General features: G+C 66.2%; 1 protein-coding gene across 1 annotated transcript in view; it reads left to right on the forward strand.

Annotated features, from left to right (window-relative positions):
- LOC120412303 (neurexin-2-like) overlaps positions 1-20853 on the forward strand; it is a 38242-nt gene that overhangs the window by 3882 nt on the left and 13507 nt on the right. The window contains 20 exon segments of the mRNA XM_039572690.1: positions 1-165; positions 167-608; positions 2633-2653; positions 4593-4622; positions 5094-5159; positions 6006-6307; positions 7964-7987; positions 11164-11248; positions 11251-11324; positions 11989-12091; positions 12094-12432; positions 12935-13327; positions 13973-14173; positions 15662-15688; positions 16573-16692; positions 17102-17483; positions 18167-18357; positions 19411-19494; positions 19497-19583; positions 19990-20109. Coding sequence (XP_039428624.1) covers positions 1-165; positions 167-608; positions 2633-2653; positions 4593-4622; positions 5094-5159; positions 6006-6307; positions 7964-7987; positions 11164-11248; positions 11251-11324; positions 11989-12091; positions 12094-12432; positions 12935-13327; positions 13973-14173; positions 15662-15688; positions 16573-16692; positions 17102-17483; positions 18167-18357; positions 19411-19494; positions 19497-19583; positions 19990-20109 — 3256 coding nt within the window.

Here is a 20853-nt window from a genome sequence, read left to right on the forward strand (position 1 = left end):
TGGGCACGCTACGGGCGGTGGGCACCGGGCGCGGGGGGACAGCTCAGCTTCCGCCTCAAGACCAACGTGACGCGGGCGCTGCTGCTCTACCTGGACGACGGCGGCAACTGTGACTTCTTGGAGCTGCTGGTGGCCGAGGGGCGGCTGCGGCTGCGCTTCGCCATCGGCCTGCGCCGAGCCCGCCACGCTGGAGCCGCCAGCGCCGGTCAGCGACGGCCGCTGGCACGCGGTGCTGCTGACCCGGCACGCGCGGCACGCGGCGCTGGCCGTGGACGGGGAGGCGCGGGCGGCCGCCGTGCGCTCCAAGCGCCCCGACATGGCCGTGGCCAGCGACCTCTTCGTCGGGGGGATCCCGCCTGACGTGCGGCTCTCGGCGCTGACGCTCAGCACCGTCAAGTACGAGCCGCCCTTCCGCGGGTGGGTGGCCGACCTGCGGGTGGGCGACGCGCCGGCCGCGCTGCTGGGTGCCCAGGGGGTCCGGGGTGACGGGGACGAGCGCTGCGCCCACCACCCGCCCTGCGCCCACGGCGGCCGCTGCACCCTGCGCCGTGGGGAGCCCCGCTGCGACTGCGCCGGCACCGGCCACCACGGGCCCTTCTGCGAGGAAGGTGAGGGCGCGGGAGGGGGACAGGAGGTCAGGGGGATGTGGGAGGGTTGGGGTGGGCGCAAGAATCAGCTCGGGAGCTTCACCTCCTCGTGTTTCTCCATGGCTTCATGGCGTTGGGCACCTCCATGTCTTGGTGTCCTGGTGGCATCGTGTCCTTGAGTCCCTCCCCGTCTCTGTGGCATTGCACGTCCTCCTGTTGTCACGTTCTTGTGTGTCTCCGTGTCTCCGTGGAGTTGTCCCTCCTTGTGGCCGCGTTCCTCCATGTCCCCACGTCCTCGTGGCACTGGGCACCTTCGCGGTGTTGGGCGTCTTTGTGTTCCTCCGTCCCTCAGTGTCTTCCTGGTTTTGTGTGTCCTCCTGCTTCTCCGTGGCCCCGTGTCCTCGTGGCCTTGCACGTCCTCGTGTTTTCCATGTCCTCACGACGCTGGGCCTTGGCCTCTCCTTGTCCCTCCATGACTTCCTGGTGTCCCCGTGTCGTTTTGTCCTTGACTTCCTCCACAGCTTTGTGTCCTCGTGGTGTCCTCGTGTCCTTCCTCCTGTCCTCGTGGCACTGGACACACCCACGGCACTGAACGTCCTCGTGGTGCCGGTCATTGGCACCGTGTCCTCGTGCCACGGTGTTCCCGTGTTTTGCCGCCCTCGTGGGGTTCTGTGTCTCCTCTGTGTCCTCCTGGCGTTGTGCCCTTGAGTTGCTCCCTGTCCTCGTGTCCTGCTGGTGTCACACATTCCCCTGTCCTCGTGTCCTTGTGTCACCCCGTGTCTTATCACACCACCACAGCTGCACACGCGCGTGCTTCTCCAGGTCCTCACGTCCTCCTGTTGTCACCCGTCCTCGCGTCACCCCGTGTCTCCCTCGTGTCCCCCCGTGTCTCCCTCATGTCCTGGTGTCTCTCCTTGCCCTTGTGGTGTTGCACATCCACGCGTGACCCCCCTGTGTCCCTCCATGTCCTGGTGTCCCCCCATCCTCACGCCCTCCGTGTCCTCACGCACCCCCATTTCACACGTCCTTGTGTGTCCTCGCGTGTCACACGTGGGCGTGGGTGGCTTGGACTCCCCCTGCTGAGGGGAACACGGGGCTTTGGGGACCCCCCAGCCCCACCCACGATGTCACCCCCCGCTCCCCCCCGTTTACTCGTGCACGTCCTGGTGTCCCCACGCGCCCTCGTGTCCCTGCCTGTCCCCGCACCCTCGCACGCCCTTGTGCGACTGCACACCCTGGTGTGGCCTGGGTGGCCCCGGGGGTGACAGTGGCAGCCGGGGGTGGCCTGGGGAACTCCCGGGCATGCCCCGGATGCGGGGTTGGGGAGGGTCTCTCGTGCCATCATGCCCTCGTGCCATCATGCCCTCGCACACGTTCCCGGGACCCCGGGACAACCACCGGTGTCACCGTGGCGACAGCATCCTCTGGGCGCGTTGCCAAGGCCTGGTTGCCATGGCGCCGCCGGGGCTGGGTACCCGTTGCCATGGAGACGCCCGGGCCTGTCTCCCTGGCGACGGTTGTCACGGCACTGCCGGATGCTCCCGCCACGTCCTTGAGGGGGGACAGGAACGGAGAGGGTTTGAGGGGTGCCCCGGGGACTGTGAGGGCCCTGGGGTGCTGCGGGGTGTCCTATGGAGTGCAGGGTCCCTGTAGGGTGCCCTGTGGGGTCAGTGGTGCCTGTGGGGTGCAGGCAGGGCGCTATAGGGTGTGCCATGGGGCGCACAGACCCTATAGGGTGCTGTGGGGTGTGTTTTGGGGTGCAGGGTCCCTGTGGGGTGCTCAGCCAGTGCTGTGGGGGATGTGGGGTCCCCACGGGTGCGCACAGGGTGTGCAAACCCTCCCAGAACACGGTTCAGGGCGTGCAAATCACACCAGGGCGTGCAAACCCCTCCCCCGTTCTGCCCCGCCCCCAAGGTCAACCCGAGGTCACGGGGTGGGGTCGCACGGACACGGTGGGAGGGGAGGGGGTTGGGGACGCACACGGGGGGGGTCCCGGGCACTAATTCCTCTGCCCCTCCCCCTCCGCTGCCCCCTGGGACCCCCAGAGGAAGAACCCGCGGTGGAAGGTGAGTGTGGGGGGGGTGCAAGGGGCGGGGGGGGTGGGCGTGCAAAGCCCCGTGTCACACCTGGGCCGGGCCTGGGGCGCCTCAGGTGTTGTGCAAGGCCCGGGTGTGCAAATCCCGCTGCCGGGGGGGGGGGGGTGGTCCCAGGTTGGGGGAGGGGGAATTGTGCAAGGACCGAGGGCGTGGCCTGCTCGGGGATGGGGGCGTGGTTTATGCAAAACAGCGCGAGGGGCGGGGCTTGGCGCTCGTGCAGAGCACGCGGCTCCCGTGACGCTCGCGCACCGGGCCATGACGTCACTCCCCCGGGCGACCCAATAGGACGCCGATATGCAAATGAAACCGGCGCCGCCGAGCCAATGCAGCGCGTGGTGGGGTGAGGGCGGGGATATGCAAATTAAAGCAGCGCCGGTAGCCAATGGGAGGCGGAAGAGACGAGGCTGCTCTGGATTGGCTGAGCCCAGTCCCAAGGGGCGGGGCCTGCGCAGGAGGGCGTGGTCAATTCGAGGGGGCGTGGCCAGCGCGGGGGGCGGGGCTTGCCCCCCACGTGCCCCGCACGAGGGTCCCGGGGTGGGGGAGGGTCCCCGCGCCAGGGGCGGCCCCGCCCCCCCGTGTCTCATCCCCTCCCCCATCCCCGGCTTTTCCCCGAAAAACCTCGGAAAAAGGGGAAAAACCCGCGGGAAGGCGGCGGGGGGGGTCAGGGGAGGGGCGGCCCTGCCCGCGTGGCCCCGCCCCCCCGCGCTTGTCCCCGCCCCCCGCCCCTCCCCCCCCCCCCCCCCCCCCCGGCATCGCCCGATGCCGTCACAAGTTAAAGGAGGTTTAAGTTGTGACGGGGCCCCTCCCCACCTGGGGCCCCTCCCCCTTCCCCGGGGCCGCTGGGGCCTTTCGGTCATTTTGGGTTTTTTGGTTTAATTTTTTTGTTTTTTTAATTCTGATTTCTTTTTTTTTTTTTTTATGTTTATCTTTTTTAATTAATTTCTCTTTCATTCCCATTTCCCCCTGTTTTTCCCATTTTGCCGCTTTTCCTTTACTTTTTCCTTTTCTTTCCTCCCCTCCCCTTTTTTCTTTTACATTTCCCATTATTTCGGCTTTTTTGTTCTTTTCCGGTTTTTAAGATTATTTTCCCTTTTTAATTGATAATTTTTCGTTTACTATTTTTCCTTTTCTCCTGATTTTCCCTTTATTTTGACGGTTTTCTTTTTTTTACAGATTTTCTACTCTTTAACATATTTCCCCTTTTTAAGTTATTTCCCCTTTTCATTATTTTCCCTTTTTTTATTCTCCTCCATTTTAAATTAAATGTTTCCGCCCTTTTTATCATTATTCCCTTATACTAATTATTTTATCCCTTTTAAAATTATTTTCCCTCTTTCAATAAACATTTGGAATATTTCCCTCTTTTATATCAGAGTTTTTTCGCCTTCATTTTTTCCCCTTCACTTTGTTGCTCTTTTTCTTCCTTATTTCCCCTCTTCGATAATTTTCCCTTTTAGAATTATTTTAATTTTCCCTACTTTTTTCCCTTTGTTGTTGTTTATTTTCTCTTTTCCCTTGTGTTGCTGATTTCCCCCTTTTTATCAATTTCCTCCTTTCCCTTGCTTTGACCCTTTTCACTTTTTTCCTCTTTTTCCTCCCTTTTCCCGGTTTCACCCTTTCCCTCCTTTCCTTCCTTTTCCTTTCTTCCCTTTTTCCTTTTTATCCCTTTTTCCCCCCATTTCCCCTTTTCTCTCATTTTCTCCTTTCATTTCCTTTCATTATTTTTCTTTCCTCCCCCAATTTCCCTTTTCCCTCCACTTCACCCCATTTCCCTCCCCCCTCCCCCCGAGTTTAACCACTTTCCCATTTTTCTCCCCAAAACTTTCCCTTTTCCCGCCACTTTTGCTTTCGTTCTCCGGCCCTCCCCCCTTTCCCACGCCCCTCCCCCGCCCCCTCCCCTCCCCCCCAGGTCCCGCCCACCTGCGAGTCACCGGCCAAGGTAAAGACGCGCCCTCGGGCCCCTCCCCACCCTCATCATCCTCATCATCCTCGCCCCTCCCCCATCTCCCCCCTCCCCCATCCCCCCCCATCGTGTCTGTGGCTCGTGCGACACGGGGGGAGGGGCGGCCGCCTCGCACGGGGACGGGGGGGGGCGGGGAGGGGAGGGGGCGGCCCCTCGTGCAAGGGGGGGGTTGGGGGGGCGGTGACCCCTTGCACGAGGGCCGAGGGGAGGGGTCCAAACCCCCCCCCCACAGGAGGAGGGGCCTGGGGGTCCTTCACCCCCCACACAAGGGGGGGCTGGGGGTCCCTGCACGGGATTTTGGGGGGGGGTTCTTGCACGAGGACCGAGGGTCCCCTTGCACCAACACGAGGGGGGGATGGGGTGTGAGTGCCCCCCCCCGCACGGGGGTCGCACACCTGTTCACACCCGTGCACACCTGGGCCCCGCCCTGACGCGCCCCTCCCCCAGGGCCCGCCGAGGTCGCCGAGGGGGGGCCCGGCCGCGGCGCCGGCGAGATCCAGCAAGCAGCGAAAGGTCAGTGAGGGTCAGCGGGACCCCCCCGCGGGGGCACCACCCCATCCCCCTGCACACCTGGGACCCCCCCCAGGAACTTCCAGGACCCCCCACCCCCCCCCCCCCCCACACACACACACCTGGGACCCCATAACAACGTCCCCATGCCAGGTCCCTGCTGATGGGGTCCCATCACAACGTCCCCACATAAGGTCTGGTGCAAGACCCCACGGCGATGTCCCCATGACAACATCCCCATCACAATGTCCCCATGACAGCGTCCCCATGACAGCGTCCCCACCACGACATCCCCACCACGACGTCCCCACCACAACGTCCCCACCACAACGTCCCCATAACAACGTCCCCATGACAACGTCCCCATGACGACATCTCCACCACGACGTCCCCATCACGACATCCCCACGACAACGTCCCCACGACGTCCCCACCACAACGTCCCCACCACAACGTCCCCACCACAACGTCCCCATGACAACATCCCCATGACAATGTCCCCATGACGACATCTCCACCACGACGTCCCCATCACGACATCCCCATGAGAACGTCCCCACCACAACGTCCCCACCACAACGTCCCCATGACAACGTCTGCACCACAATGACCCCATCACGACGTCCCCACCACCACGTCCCCACATAAGGTCTGGTGCAAGACCCCACGGCGATGTCCCCATCACAACGTCCCCACGACAAGCTCCACATTGCGACGTCCCCATCGCCACGTGCCTGGTGCCAAGTCCCAGTGCCAACATCCCCCCCCACCCATCCCCATGCGAAACCCCCTGTGCTGAGCTCCCCGTTCAACGTCCCCACACCGGCTCCCCCCTGTCGCCACTGCCAGGCCGCGCCGAGTACGTGGCCACGTTCCGGGGCAGCGAGTTCTTCTGCTACGACGTGTCGCGCTCGCCGGTGCAGAGCAGCGCGGACGAGCTAGCGCTGGCATTCCGCACGCGGCAGCGCCACGGGCTCCTGCTGCACACCGGCCGCGCCGCTGACTTCCTGAACCTGTCGCTCAAGGCCGGCGCCGTGTGGCTCGTCATCAACCTGGGCGCCGGCGCCTTCGAGGCGCTGGTGGAGCCCGTCAACGGCAAGTTCCACGACGGCGGCTGGCACCACGTGCGCGTCACGCGCAACCTGCGGCAGGTACGGCGGGGAGGGGGCGGGAGGGGAGGGCGGGGTGACAGCGGGGTGATGGAGAGCCTTGGGTGACCGCCCAGTGGGTCATCGCGGGCAGCTCCCCAACTGGGAGCACTGGGAGTGATGGTTGGCTTGGTCAGCTCCCCAGTTGGGAGCAATGGGCCTTGGGCAGCTCCCCAGCTGGGAGTCTTGGATGGCCATCCAATGGGTTGTCTTGGGCAGTTCCCCAACTGGGAGCATTGGTTGCGTTGGTCAGCTCCCCAACTGGGAGCAATGGGAGTGATCATCGCCCTGGTCAGTTCCCCAACTGGGAGCCTTGAGTGACCACCCGATGGGTCATCTTGGGTAGCTCCCCAACTGGGGGCAAGTGGGAGCGATGGTTGCCCTGATCAGCTCCCCAACTGGGAGCACTGGGAGCCTTGATGAGCTCCCCAACTGGGAGCGATCATTGCCCTGGTCAGCTCCCCAACTGGGAGCACTGGGGTGGGACCTTTGGTCAACCACCCAACTGGCACCACCAAGCATTTTGCTGAGCTCCCCAACTGGGACCACTGGGAGTGATCATTGCCCTGACCATCTCCCCAACTGGGAGCACTGGGAGCAATGGGCATCTTGGTCAACTGCCCAACTGGGAGCACCGGTTGTCTTGGCCAACCACCCAGCCAGGAAATCCAGTTGCCTTGATCAGCTCCCCAACTGGGAGCACTGGGTGTTCTGTTAAACTACTGAACTGGGAGTACTGGGAGCAATGGGTTCCTTGATAAGCTGCCCAGCTGGGAGCAATGGGTTCTTCAGTCCGCTCCCCAATGGGAGCACTGGGAGCAATGGGTGTCTTCGTCAACCACCCAACTGGGAACACCAGTAGCATGGTCAGCTCCCCAACTGGGAGCACTGGTTGCATTGGCCAACCGCCCAACTGGGGGCGATGGACACATTGACCAACCACCCACCTGGGAGCACTGGGCGCATCGGTCCGGTCCCCAACTGGGAGCACTGGGCGCATCAGTCCGGTCCCCAGCTGGGAGCACTGGGCGCATCAGTCTGGCCCCCAACTGGAAGCACTGGGTGTCTTGCTCAACCACCCAGCTGGGAGCACTGGGTGTCTTGGCTAAGCACCCAACTGGGAGCACTGGGAGCACTGGACATGCTGGTCAACCACCCCGCCGGCAGCACCGACCACAGGACCTCTCTCTCCCCAACTGGGAGCGCTGCTTCCATGGACCCTCCCAAACTGGGAGCACTGGACACTTGGGGGGAGGAGGGGGGGGGGGGGGGTTTCTCTGCCCAACCCCCACAGGGGGGCGACGGGTCGAGGTTCGGGGGTGCCCCCCCCCCCCCCTTTCTGACAACTCTCTGCTTCTCTCCCCCCCAAGGTGGGCGCTGCCCCTCCCCCCTCCGTGCAACGCCCCACCCCCACCCCCCTCCTCGTGCCACGCCCCTCCCCCCTGTGTGTGCGCGTGCCACTAACACGCTTCCCCCCCCCCTCCGCGGGGGCCCCCCCCCACTAACCTCCCGTCCCCCACTAATCCTGGGGGGGCCCCCCCCTTTAACAAAAACAACCGAAAACCACCCCCCCTCCCCCCCCCAAAAAAAACCCCCTCCCGCGCCCCCCAAGCGCCCCCCAAACGTCACGTTTGTGTTTTGTCCTTCTCTCGCCGCCAGCACGCAGGGATCGGACACGCTATGGTAAACAAACTGCATTACCTGGTAGTTATCACTCTATTGTTACTCCTTGGCTTCGCCGTGGCCCCACCCCCAACCTTTTGGGGCCGATCCGGGGGATTTTGGGCAATTTTCACCCATCCGCCATCTTGCGGCCGAGCTTCGGCTCCCCCTCATGCCAAAAGAAACGAGAGCTGGTTCTCCCCCCTCCCCTCCCTCATCCCCCACCCAAACCCACCAAAAGTCTTTCCTGAGAGGGCGTGTGTTACTCGGTGGGGGTGAGGTGGCACCTCAACCCATCCCCCGCCCCGGTTTTGGGGTGAGTTTTAGGGATTTTGGGGGGTGATTTTCACCCATCCGCCATCTTATGGCCGAGCTACGGCTCCCTCGTGCCAAAAAGAGCGGATTTCCCCCCAAAAAAATCTTTGTCTGGGGTCAGGACGGGGATATTTTTTTCTCAAGAGGCTTCTGCTCTTTCCACTCCCGCTGTTTTGGGATGAATTTGAGGGGTTTGGGGCAATTTTCCCCCATCCACCATCTTGCGGCTGAGCTTATCAGCTCCCTGATGCGAAAAAAACCCTGGTTTTCCACCCCCAAAAAAATAAACCCAACACCCGCAGCTCCCCGGTGTTAAAACCAACCGATTTCCACCCAAAACGTCAATCTGGGCTGAGAAGGGGCTGATTTTTTGCCAAGGGGTTGATGTGGGCTCCCACTCCCCCAGTTTGGGATGAATTTGAGGGATTTCGGGCAATTCTTCCCACCACACCATCTGGGGTGTAGCCTCGGCTCCCTGGTGCCCAAAACCAGCCAGTTTCACCCCAAAATCCAGCCCTGAGTGGACTCGTTTTCCCCTTGAGACTTTTGTAGAGTCCCATGCCCACTTTTTGGGGTGATTTCTTGGGATTTTGGGCAATTTGATACCAATCCCACCCCCCTGAAACAGCCAAGGTTCAGATTCTGGATAATTTCCCCCAAAAAACCTGGTGCGGGTTGGGGGGGAGGATGGAGAGCCCCAAACGCCTCCTTTTGGGGCAAATTCTTGGGATTTCGGACAATTTGCTCCCATCCACTCCCCTGTGGCTGAGCAGCCCCAAAATCACCCCCAAAATTTGGGGTTCTCCCCAAAATCCAGCCTGGTGGGGGGCTGTTACTCACAGAGGGGATGTGGGACCCCACCCCCCCCTCCCCATTTTGGGGCGATTCCTTTGGATTTCGGCCCATTCTTGCCCCTTCCCTCGCAGGTGCCCCCTCCCCGCCCCCCAAACCAGCCGCTTTCACCCCAAACCTCGCCTCGAGGGGGTGTCAGGGCCGAAAGGCGGGGGGCGGGGTTCTGGGAGGTGTGGGTGGGTGATTTTTTTTTTTTTTGGGGTGCCCCCTCCCCAAATCGAGGACGGAAACGGCGTTTTCAGGACAAGCTGCCGCCCCTCCCCCTCCCGCGCAGGCAGCGGGGCCGCCCCCTCCCCCCCCCCCGGCCCCCCGAAGCCCCCCCCGGGCTGGGGTCGGGCCCCGCTGCCTGCGCCGAGTCCTCGCACGCCCCTTGCACGCGGCTTGCACGGCTTCACTAACACTGACCCCCCCGGCCTTCCTCGCCCCCCACCCCCAGACCCCCTCCTCATCCTCCCCTCGCCTCCCCCGACCGCCCCTTCCCCCCACCCCCTCCCCGGTATGGGGGGCACCGGGGCCGCCCCCGCCGTGGGGGGAGGGGCTGGGGGGGCACGGCTGAGCGCGAGAGTGTGCGAGGTGTGTGTGCAGGTGTGCGAGGGTCACCCCAGGTGTGTGCACAGGTATGCGAGGGTCACCCCATGTGTGTGTGCAGGTGTGTGCAGGTGTGCACAGGTGTGCGAGGGTAACCACAGGTGTGTGCAGGTGTGCACAGGTGTGCGAGGGTCACCCCAGGTGTGTGTGTAGGTGTGCACAGGTGTGCGAGGGTAACCACAGGTGTGCGCAGGTATGCACAGGTGTGCGAGGTTCACCCTAGGTGTGTGCAGGTGTGTGCAGGTGTGCACAGGGGTGCGAGGATCACCCCAGGTGTGTTCAGGTGTGCACAGGTGTGCGAGGATCACCCCAGGTGTGCGCAGGTGTGCACAGGTGTGCGAGAGTCACCCCAGGTGTGTTCAGGTGTGTTCAGGTGTGCGAGGGTCACCCCAGCTGCGTGCAGGTGTGCACAGGTGTGCGAGGGTAACCACAGGTGTGTGCAGGTGTGCACAGGTGTGCGAAGGTCACCCCAGGTGTGTGCAAGTGTGTGCAGGTGTGCACAGGGGTGCGAGGATCACCCCAGGTGTGCACAGGTGTGCGAGGGTAACCACAGGTGTGTGCGCAGGTGTGCACAGGTGTGCGAGGGTCACCCCAGGTATGTTCAGGTGTGTGCAGGTGTGCACAGGTGTGGGTGCAGGTGTGCGAGGGTCACCCCAGGTGTGTGCAGGTGTGCACAGGTGCGTGTGTGATGCCAGCCCAGCCTGGGGCAGCTGCGTGTGCGCTCACACGCGCGTGCGAGCGGCCGCGGGGCTGCCCCCGTCCCTCCCCCACCCCGGGTTCCCCGTGCCCTCCCCCCCGCACGCCCCCCGCCCTGCACGCCCCGCCTCCCCCGCCTCACGCCCACCCCTTGCACGCGCTTGCACACCTGTGCACACACCTGTGCGCGCCCCCCGCACGCCCCCGCGCGCTGCCCCCACTAACGACCGCGTTTGTGTCCGAGCTTTGTTCCGCCCCGGGACCCCCCAAAACTCGTTACTAACCCCCCTCCCCCCCCGCCCGTGTCACCCCCGTGTCACCCCCGCCCCTCCCCACCTCGCCACCCACCCCATCCTCACCTGGGGGGGCTCCTTGGGGAGGTCCCCCCGGGGCATCTGGAGATGGGGGGGGACTTCAAGCCATCCCCCCCACCACCCCAAGGGTGCCCTTGGGACCACCCCCCCTCTATTGTCGCACCCCCCCAGGTGCCCCCTGAGACCCCCCCAGACCTCACCCTCATTGTCCCCGTCACCCCCCACGACCCCATCACCCCCCCACCCTCATCGCCCACCACCCCCCGTCACCCCCCGCGTCCCCCATCGCTCCCATCACCCCACCCCATATCCCCATCGCCCCTTTGTCCCCAGCCCCCTCCCGTGTCCCCCCACCCCCCTTCCCACCCACGTTTTGGGGTGCCCCGGCCCGCCGGGGGGGTCCCCGCTGAGGCCGGGCCGCTCGTGCCGCAGGTGACGATCTCGGTGGACGGGATCCTGACCACCACGGGCTACACGCAGGAGGACTTCACCATGCTGGGCTCCGACGACTTCTTCTACGTGGGGGGTCCCCCAACACCGCCGACCTGCCGGGGTCCCCCGTCAGCAACAACTTCATGGGCTGCCTCAAGGACGTGAGTGTGGGGCGGGGGGGGACGACACACGGTGGGGCGGGGGGGAGGGGGGCTCAAGGAACCCCCCTTCCCTCAGCTGGGGAGAGTTATGGGTGCTCAGGGCGGGGGATGTCAGGTTGGGGGCAGCCATGAGCCCCCCGCCTTACCTGTGCGTGTTCCCGGGGGCTGCGGGTCACATTTTGGGGACCCCAGACTCCCCCGCCTCACCTGTGTGTGTTCCTGGGGGCTGCGGGTCACATTTTGGGGACCCCAGACTCCCCCGCCTCACCTGTGTGTGTTCCTGGGGGCTGCGGGTCACATTTTGGGGACCCCAGACTCCCCTGCCTCACCTGTGCGTGTCCCCGGGGACTGCGGGTCACATTTTGGGGACCCCCGGACTTCCCTGACTCGCCTGTGCGTGTCCCCGGGGGCTGCGGGTCACATTTTGGGGACCCCAGACTCTCCCACCTCACCTGTGTGTGTCCCCGGGGGCTGCGGGTCACATTTTGGGGACCCCCAGACTCCCCCGCCTCACCTGTGCGTGTCCCCGGGGGTGTTACAGGTGCACGGGGTGCGGTGTCACCGGGCGACCTGGACTGGGGGGGGGGGGGAGGGAAGGGGTTCACAGCGGGATGTTGGGGACTCCCAGACCCCCCCAAATTCACCTGTCCCCCTCTCCCCCCAGGTGGTTTACAAGAACAACGACTTCAAGCTGGAGCTGTCGCGGCTGGCTCAGGAAGGGGACGCGCGGGTGACCCTGCACGGGGCGCTGCTCTTCCACTGCGACCCCCCCCGGCGCTGGACCCCGTCACCTTCGCCACCCCCCAGGCGCACCTGGCGCTGCCCACCTGGCGCCCGGCGCGCGCCGGCTCCGTGTCCTTCGACTTCCGCACCACGGAGCCCAACGGGGTCCTGCTCTTCGGGCAGGGACCCCCCCGAGACCCCCCGGCCGCCGCCCCGCGCGGACCCCCCCCGCCTCCCCCCGATTTCCTGGCTCTGGAGCTGCTGGACGGGCACCTGTACCTGCTGCTGGGCATGGGCGCGGCCGGGCTGCGGCTCCGCGCCAGCGCCCGCAAGGTGACCGATGGCGAGTGGTGCCACGTGGATGTGCAGCGCGATGGGCGCAAAGGTGAGCGCGCGAGGACAGGTGCGTGCGCAGGTGTGCGGGGAGGGGGTGCACGGGGGCATCACAGGTGTGCAAGGCGTGCATGGAAGGGTCACAGGTGTGCAGGAGGTGGGCAGGTGTGCAAGGGGATGCACGGAGGGGTCACGGGTGTGCAGAGGTTGTGCAATTAAATGTCACAGGTGTGCGGGGGGGGTTGCACAGAAGGTTTGGGGGTGTGCAAAGCTGTACAGGTGATGTTCACAGGTGTGCAGGGGGGATTGCATAGAAGGTTTGGGGGTGTTCACGGGTGTGCAGGGGTTGTACAGGTGCAGCTCACAGATGTGCAGGGGGTACCAGGGCAGGGTGGCCCCGCTATCCCCCCCCTTTGCCAGGCACCGGGTGCACCCCAATGTCCCCTCACGTCCCCTCTGTGCCCCCCAGGCTCGGTGTCCATGGACCCCAGGGCACTCCCATGACCCCCTGACCCCAGTATTGTCCCCCTGATGTCCCCGTGCTGTCCCCCCAGGCTCGGTGTCGGTGAACAGCCGCAGCACCCCGTTCCTGGCCAGTGGCGACCGTGACGTTCTGGACGTGGGCGCCGAGCTGTACCTGGGGGGGCTCCCCGAGGGTCGCCCCGGCCCCCCCGCACCCCCCGAGCTCTGGGCAGCGGGGCTGCGCCTCGGCTTCGTGGGCTGCGTGCGGGACTTGTTCGTGGACGGGCGGAGCCGCGACGTGCGGGCGCTTTTGGGGGCCGGGGGCGCCGGGGGGGCCCCGGGGGTCTCCCCGCTCTGTGCGCGGGACCCCCCCCGGCTGTGCGCCAGCGGTCCCTGCCGGAACGGGGGGACGTGTCGCGAGGGCTGGAACCGCTTCGTGTGCGACTGTCGCGGCACCGGGTACCTGGGGCCGCGCTGCGAGACAGGTGAGGGGACCGGGGACAGCGGGGGTGGGTGCGGGGGTCACCCTGAGAGCCCCTGAACACCTGGGACCCCGGGGGAGGCTGTCACGCCGCAGGAGAGGGGGGTTCGGGGGGACCGAGGGTCACCCCCGAGGTGACCGGGACACAGCGGGGGTGGGGGTCCTGTGTAGGGGGGGGTCACACCCGGGGGGGACAGCGCTGTGAGACAGGAGAGGAGGGGGGGACGGGCGGGACTGGGACCCCCCTGAACACCTGGGTCCCCTGCGGGGGGGGGTCACAGCTGGGGAGGAGATGCCTGGATGTCCCCAGGGATCCCTGGGAGCACCTGGACACCTGAGCCCCCCCCCCGCCCCGGATACCCGCCTGCACGGGTGGCTCCCCTAGAGATGGGGGTCCCCAGACCCCTCCAGTCCCGGGGGGTCCCCTCAGGTCCCCCACAGAGGTGGCACCCAGCGACAGCGTCCCCTTGTCCCCCATGGAATGCGGTGCTGAGCCAGCACCTGCCTGGGGCGGGGCTCACCTGGGCACGGGGGGGGTGGGAATCCCGCTTCCCAGGGGTGTCCTGGGGGTCCCGGGACACTCGGGTGCCCTGGGGACGGGGGTGGCCGTGCCGAGGGTGACGCGGGGGTGTCCCCGATGTCCCCGCAGAGGCGGCGGTGCTGAGCTATGACGGCAGCATGTACCTGAAGGTGCAGGTGCCGGGGGAGCAGACGGAGGCCGAGGACGTGTCCCTGCGCTTTATGTCCCCTCGCGCCTTCGGCCTCGTCCTGGCCACCACCTCGCGCCACTCGGCCGACACCCTGCGCCTCGAGCTGGACGGGGGGCGCATGAAGCTCACCCTCAACCTGGGTGAGCCCCCCGAGACCCCACAGAGCCCCCGCCCCAACCCCAAATACCCCCCGATACCTCCCTGAAACCTCCCCAGAATCCTCCCCCAAACGGGGCCCGAGTCGGTTCTGGTCAGCCCAGAATGGCCAAAATGGTGCCTGGAGTCCCGAAATGGTGCCTGGGACCCCGAAATGGTGTCTGGGACCCCGAAATTGTGCCTAGGACCCCCAAAATGGTGCCTGGAGTCCCTAAATGGTGCCTGAGACCCCAAAGTGGTGCCTGGGACTCCGAAATAGTGCCTGGGACCCCCTCCAAATGGTCAAATTGGTGCCTGGGAGCCCAGAATGATGGTCAGGACCCCAAAATGGTGCCCAGGTCAGTTCTCTTGACCCTAAAATGGGCAAGCTCATGCCTGAGACCCCAAATAGGATGTCCAGGTCCCAAAAATTCTCCCCATATTGTGTCTGGGTTGGGTCTTGTGTTCCAAAATGGCCAAGTTGGTGACTGGGACCCCAAAACTTCCCCCAGTGGTTCTCAAGCTGCTCGTGGCCCCCAAATGGTGCCCAGGACCCAAAAATGGTGCCCAGACACTCCCAGAATCGCACCCGGGACCCCCAGACTGGCCCTGGAGGGTCACCAGAGCTGCCTCAGTGTCCCCGTCCCCGTCGGGTCCCGTCGGATTCCCTCCCCTCCCCCCCCCCCCCGGGATTGGGGCCTTCGTGACCCCCCCGCTGCCACTTGGGGCACAGCGCCGGGACCCCCCCAGGGGTTGAGGGTCGCCCCCAGAGGATTGGGGAGCCTCCCCAGGGTCGGGGACCCCCTCCTGCAGCCCCTTCCGTTGGGGGGCGAGCCCCGTGGGGCTGCAGGTCCTCTGAGGGCTTGGGACCCCCCCAAGGGGTTTGAGATTCCCCCCCCCATGGCATTGAGGCACTCCCCAGGGAGTTGGGGACCCCCCATGGGATTGGGGACCCTCCAATGAGACTGGGGGCCCCCCCCCATGGGATTGGGGCACCCCCGGGTCCCGGTGTTTGCCCCTCCCCGCCCCGCAGCGGTTGACGAGGGGGGGCCCAGCCCTGGGTGTCGGATCCCCCCGGATCCCCCCGGATCCCTGGGATCCCCCGGGCTGGGCCCTCAGGGCGGCCGTGCCCCCCCGCGAGGTGCCAGAGAACCCCCGAACTCCCAAACCAGTCCTCTCCCAGTCCATCCCAGTCCATTCCCAGTCCCAGCCTGATCCCAATCCCCATCCCATCCCATTTCCTGTCACTCCCAGTCCCATCCCAGTCGCTCCCGGTCCCCCCCAGTCCCATCCCCGTCACTCCCAATCCCATCCCAGTCGCTCCCAGTCCCATCCCCGTCGCTCCCAGTCCCTCCCAGTCGCTCCCAGTCCCATCCCAGTCCCTCCCAGTCCCCCCCCACTCTGGCACCTCGCCCCCCCCGGCCGCCCCCCCGTCCCCGGGGCGCCCCTTGGCGGCGGCTGCGAAGGGCCTGACCCGTGTCTTCTCTCCCCAGACTGTGTCCGCGTGGGCTGTCACCCCAGTAAGTGCCACCCCCACCCCGGGACACCCCCGGGACACGCCCGGGACACCCCCAAACCCCCCCTGGGACACCCGGCCACGAAGACCCCTAAAACCTCCCCCAAGCACCCCTTGGGACACCCCCAACCCCCCCCCGGGGACGCCCTCTGGGGACACCCCCAGACCCTCTCAATCCCTCTGGAACACCCCAAAGTCTCCACAGGGACCCCCTCAAAACCCTCCTGACCCCCCAAAGGGCTGGGACACCCCCCCCCGTGTGTGTTTGGGGTGCACAGGTGTGGTTGGGGTTTTGGGGTTCACACCTGGGCGGTGGTCCCGGGTCTCCTCCTGGGCTGCGTCCAGCCGTGGGTGTTGTCACCTGGCCATGAACATCTGGTGTCACCCGGTGTCACCCAGTGCTAAAATGTGTCACTGGTATCCCGGTGTCACCCAGCACCACCAGCCGCTACGGTGTCACCTGTACTGGTGGCCCAGTGTCCCCAGTACAGTGCTGTCCCGCGGTGTCACTGGTGTCACCCAGTCCCCGGTGTAGCGGTGTCTCCCAGTGCCGTGATGCCACCAGTACCAGTACCGGTGTCCTCTGGTGTCCCATTGTCCCTGGTGCAGTGGTGTCCCCCCGGTGTCCCCCAGTGTCCCCCCAGTGTCCCTCAGTGTCCCCGGTGCAGAGGTGTCCCCTGGTGTCCCACGGAGCCACTGTTGTCCCTTGGCGTCCCAGTGTCCCCGGTGTCCCTGGTGTCCCCGGTGTCCCTGGTGTCCCTGGTGTCACCGGTGTCCCCGGTGCAGTGGTGTCCCCGGTGTCCCTGGTGTCACTGGTGTCACTGGTGTCCCCGGTGTCCCTGGTGTCCCTGGTGTCACCAGTGTCCCTGGTGTCCCCGCTGCCCCCAGGCAAGGGCCCCGAGACGCTGTTCGCGGGGCAGCGGCTGGATGACAACGAGTGGCACTCGGTGCGGGTGGCCCGGCGTGGGCGCAGCCTCCAGCTCGCCGTCGACAACGTCACCGTCGAAGGTGACACCGCGGGGACGGGGCGGGGTGAGGGGACCTTTGCCTGGGCTCGTGGGGACATGGGGATGCTCAGGTCCATGGGGACGTGGCCAGTGGAGCTGCAGGTCTGTGGGGACAGGGATGAACGTCCATGGGGACGCGTGGCAATGGGTGCGCACACCCATGGGGACATGGGCGCACAGGGACGAGGTGACCGGGTCAATGGGGACACGGATGGAGGTCCATGGGGACAGGGATGGAGGACCATGGGGACAGGGATGGAGGACCATGGGGACATGGGTGCATGGGGATGAGGTGACCAGGCCTGTGAGGACACACATGTGGGCTGGACATCCATGAGACCACAGCTGAATGGGACCACAGGGAGGTGGCACACTCCCGGTGACACCCCCGTGTCCCCCACACCCCCCAGGGCAGCTGTCGGGCTCGCACACCCGCCTGGAGTTCCACAACATCGAGACCGGGATCGTCACCGAGCGGCGCTTCCTGGCCGTGGTCCCGTCCAACTTCCTGGGCCACCTGAGCGGGCTGGTGTTCAACGGGCTGCCCTACCTGGACCTGTGCCGCGACGGCGACATCAGCTCCTGCGAGCTCAATGCCCGCTTTGGCCGCCGCGCCATCGTGGCCGACCCGGTGGCCTTCGGGGGTCGCGGCTCCTACGTGGCGCTGGCCACGCTCCAGGCCTTCGCCTCCTTCCACCTCTTCTTCCAGTTCAAGACCACGGCGCCCGACGGCCTCATCCTCTTCAACGGCGGCAGCGGCTCCGACTTCCTGGTCGTCGAGTTGGTCAAGGGGTGAGGGGGACACCGGGGGGAGTGTGGGGACGTCCTGGGGACTTCGGAGATCTTGGGGAACACCTGGGGACACCGAAGCCCTGCTGGGGAGCTCAGGGATCTTCACGGATCGTGGGGACACCAGCGAGGTCCTTGGGGACCTTGGAGAGTACCTGGGGAGCTCAGAGACCACCTGGGAACACATAGGGGGTGCTGGGGACCTTGGGGACCACTTGGGGACCTTGGGGACATCCTGGGGAGCTCAGAGACCACCTGGAACACGTCAGGGGTCCTGGGGACCTTGGGAGCCACCTGGGGACCTCCTGAACCTTCTGGGGACCTCCTGGATGCCCTGGGAACCTTGGGGACACCAGGGGGGTCCTGGGGACCCCGTAACCCCTCTGGGGACCCTCGGGGACCTTCTGAACCTCGTCCGACCTTGGGACCCCCTCAGTCCTCAGAGACCCCCCGAACCCATGGTGCCCACCCAGCCTTAGGCTCCGCCTCTTTGGCTCAAGCCCCTCCCCTTGGCTCGGCCACGCCCATCAGAGGCCACACCCCCAGGCTTTGACCACGCCCCCCGGCCCGGTTACACGCCCTGCGTGGGGGTGTCCCTTTGTCCCCTCCCCAGGTGAGCCCCCACCCTCAGGTGAGCCCCCAGCTCCCTGAGGCCACGCCCCACGAGGCCACGCCCCCTTTTGCAGGTACATCCATTACGTGTTCGACCTGGGCGAGGGCCCCTCGCTCATGAAGGGCAACTCGGAGCAGCCGCTGCACGACGGGCGCTGGCACGAGGTGGCCGTGGCGCGGGAGGGGGGGGCCCTGCACGGGCTGCGCGTGGACGGGAGACCCGTGACCCAGCACGGCCAGGGCGCCCGTGGCCTCCAGCTCAAGGGTGAGACCTGGGGGACACCTGGGACACACCTGGGGGCACCTGGGACACACCTGGGGACACCTGGGACACACCTGGGGGCACCTGGGACACACCTGGGACACACCTGGGGGCACCTGGGACAGAGCTGGGGACACCTGGGACAGACCTGGGACACAGCTGGGGGCACCTGGGACACAGCTGGGGACACCTGGGACAGACCTGGGACACAGTGGGGACACCTGGGACAGACCTGGGGACACCTGGGACAGACCTGGGACACAGCTGGGACACAGCTGGGGACACCTGGGACAGACCTGGGACACAGCTGGGGACACAGCTGGGACACACCTGGGGACACCTGGGACACAGGTGGGACACAGCTGGGACACACCTGGGGACACCTGGAGATACCCGGACACACCTGGGACACGCCTGGGACACACCTGGGGACACAGCTGGGACACAGCTGGGACACAGCTGGGGACAGCTGGGACACACATGGAGACACCTGGGACACAGCTGGGACACAGCTGGGACACAGCTGGGGACACCTGGGACACACCTGGGGACACACATGGAGACACCTGGGGACACCTGGGGACACCTGGGGGAGGGTAACAGGTGTGGGGGCACCCATGGAGGGGATGGATGGGTGCTCCATGACCCGTCACAAACAGGGCACTTGTGGCTTCCAGCTCAACAGTGAGACCTGGGACACACCTGGGAACACCTGGGGGAGGGTAACACGTGTGGGGGTGGTCCCATGGGGGGGTGGAAGGGGGCACCCATAGGGGAATCACCCACGGCACGCGTCACCCCAGTGGGGTACCCATGGCAGGGTGCACATGCAGTGTCCCCCACCCCATGAGTGACCCCCCCAGTGTCCCCCCAGGTGCACCTGGACATCGGGGGGGGGGGGGTGGGGGCAGTGGGATATGGCGGGGGGGGGGGGGTCTCCCTACAGCGTGACCCCTGCCAGGTCTGGGGGGGTCATTCCGGGGCCGTTACGGGGCACGGAGGGAGGCGGTCAGTGCCCACCCCCCGTGAGTGACCCCTCCTGTGCCCCCCCCCCAGGGGAGCTGTACGTCGGGGGGGTCAGCCCGGGGCTCCTGGGCCGCCTCCCGCGGCTCGTGGCCTCCCGGGGGGGCTTCCGGGGGTGTTGGCCTCGCTGGACCTCAACGGGCGCCTGCCCGACCTGCTCGGGGACGCCCTGAGACGCGTGGGGGACGTGCGGAGGGGCTGCGACGGTGAGAAAGGGGGGCCACGGGGGGGGTCACGGGGGTCTGGGGGTTCGGCACGTGGGGGACGTGCGGGGGGGGCTGCGGTGTTAGGAATTGGGGGGGGTACAGGGGGTCCGGGGGGTGTCTGGGGCTGGGGGACATTTTTGGGGGTGTCTGGGGGTTTTCCAATGGGTTAAGGGGATGAGCGGGCTGGGGAGGGGGCTCAGGGGGGTTGCAAGAGTGGATGGGGGGGCACCAGGAGGTGTCCGAGGGGGGCTGGGGCTGCTCAGGACACGGGGTGGGGGGGGACACGAAAGCGGAGGGGGGGGGGAGGGGATTCAGGGCTGCAAAGACCCATCGAGAGCCCCCCCCCTCCCCCCACCCGCGGGTTTGGGGGAGCCGGGGGGGTCCCCACGAGCCCGGTGCCCCCCAGGCCCCAGCACGACGTGCGCCGAGGACTCGTGTGCCCACGGGGGGGTCTGCCTGCAGCAGTGGGACGGCTTCACCTGCGACTGCAGCATGACGGCCTTCGGGGGGGCCGGCTGCGCCGAGCGTGAGTGGGGGGCGAGGGGGGATTTGGGGGGCTCAGGGGGCTCAGGAAGGCCACGAGGGGCTCAGGGGGGGGGCACCAGCTGTGCCCAGTGTGAGTGGGCAGCTCGAGGGGCACGGGTGGCTCTGAGGGCTCCGGGGGACACAGGGGGACACGAGGGGCTCAGGAGTCCCAGTAGGAGGGGCCCCTGTCCCCCTCACAGGGAGCCCAGGACCCCCCAGGAGTGGGCAAAGGGGCCAGGTGGCCCTTGTCCCTCCCAGGGGACACGCGCAGGGGCTGGGTGGCTTCGTGACCCTCACGTGGGCCGTGGTGTCCCCATACGGGACAAGCCCAAGGTGGCTCCGTCCCTCGCTTTGTGCCCCCACGGCCCCTGACGAGGGCAGGTGGCAGCGCAGGTGCCACTTGTGCCACCTGTGCCACCTGCGCCACCTGCGTCCCTCGCACCAGGCGGGGCTGCCACTGTGTCCCCTGCACGAGGGCTCTGTGTCCCCACGGCCCTTAACGAGGGGCAGGTGGCAGCGCGTGGGACATCTGTGTCCCCCCCATGTCCCCCATATCCCCCATGTCCCCCCATGTCCCCCATGTACCCCCCATATCCCCCCGTATCCCCCGTGTCCCCCATGTCCCCCATGTCCCCCCATGTCCCCCCATATCCCCCATATCCCCCATGTCCCCCCGTATCCCCCGTATCCCCCCATGTACCCCTCATGTCCCCCGTATCCCCGCGTGCCCCCATATCCCCCCATA

The sequence above is a fragment of the Corvus cornix genome, unplaced genomic scaffold, assembly GCF_000738735.6.
Source record: "Corvus cornix cornix isolate S_Up_H32 unplaced genomic scaffold, ASM73873v5 scaffold8, whole genome shotgun sequence".
NCBI classification, from domain to species: domain Eukaryota; kingdom Metazoa; phylum Chordata; class Aves; order Passeriformes; family Corvidae; genus Corvus; species Corvus cornix.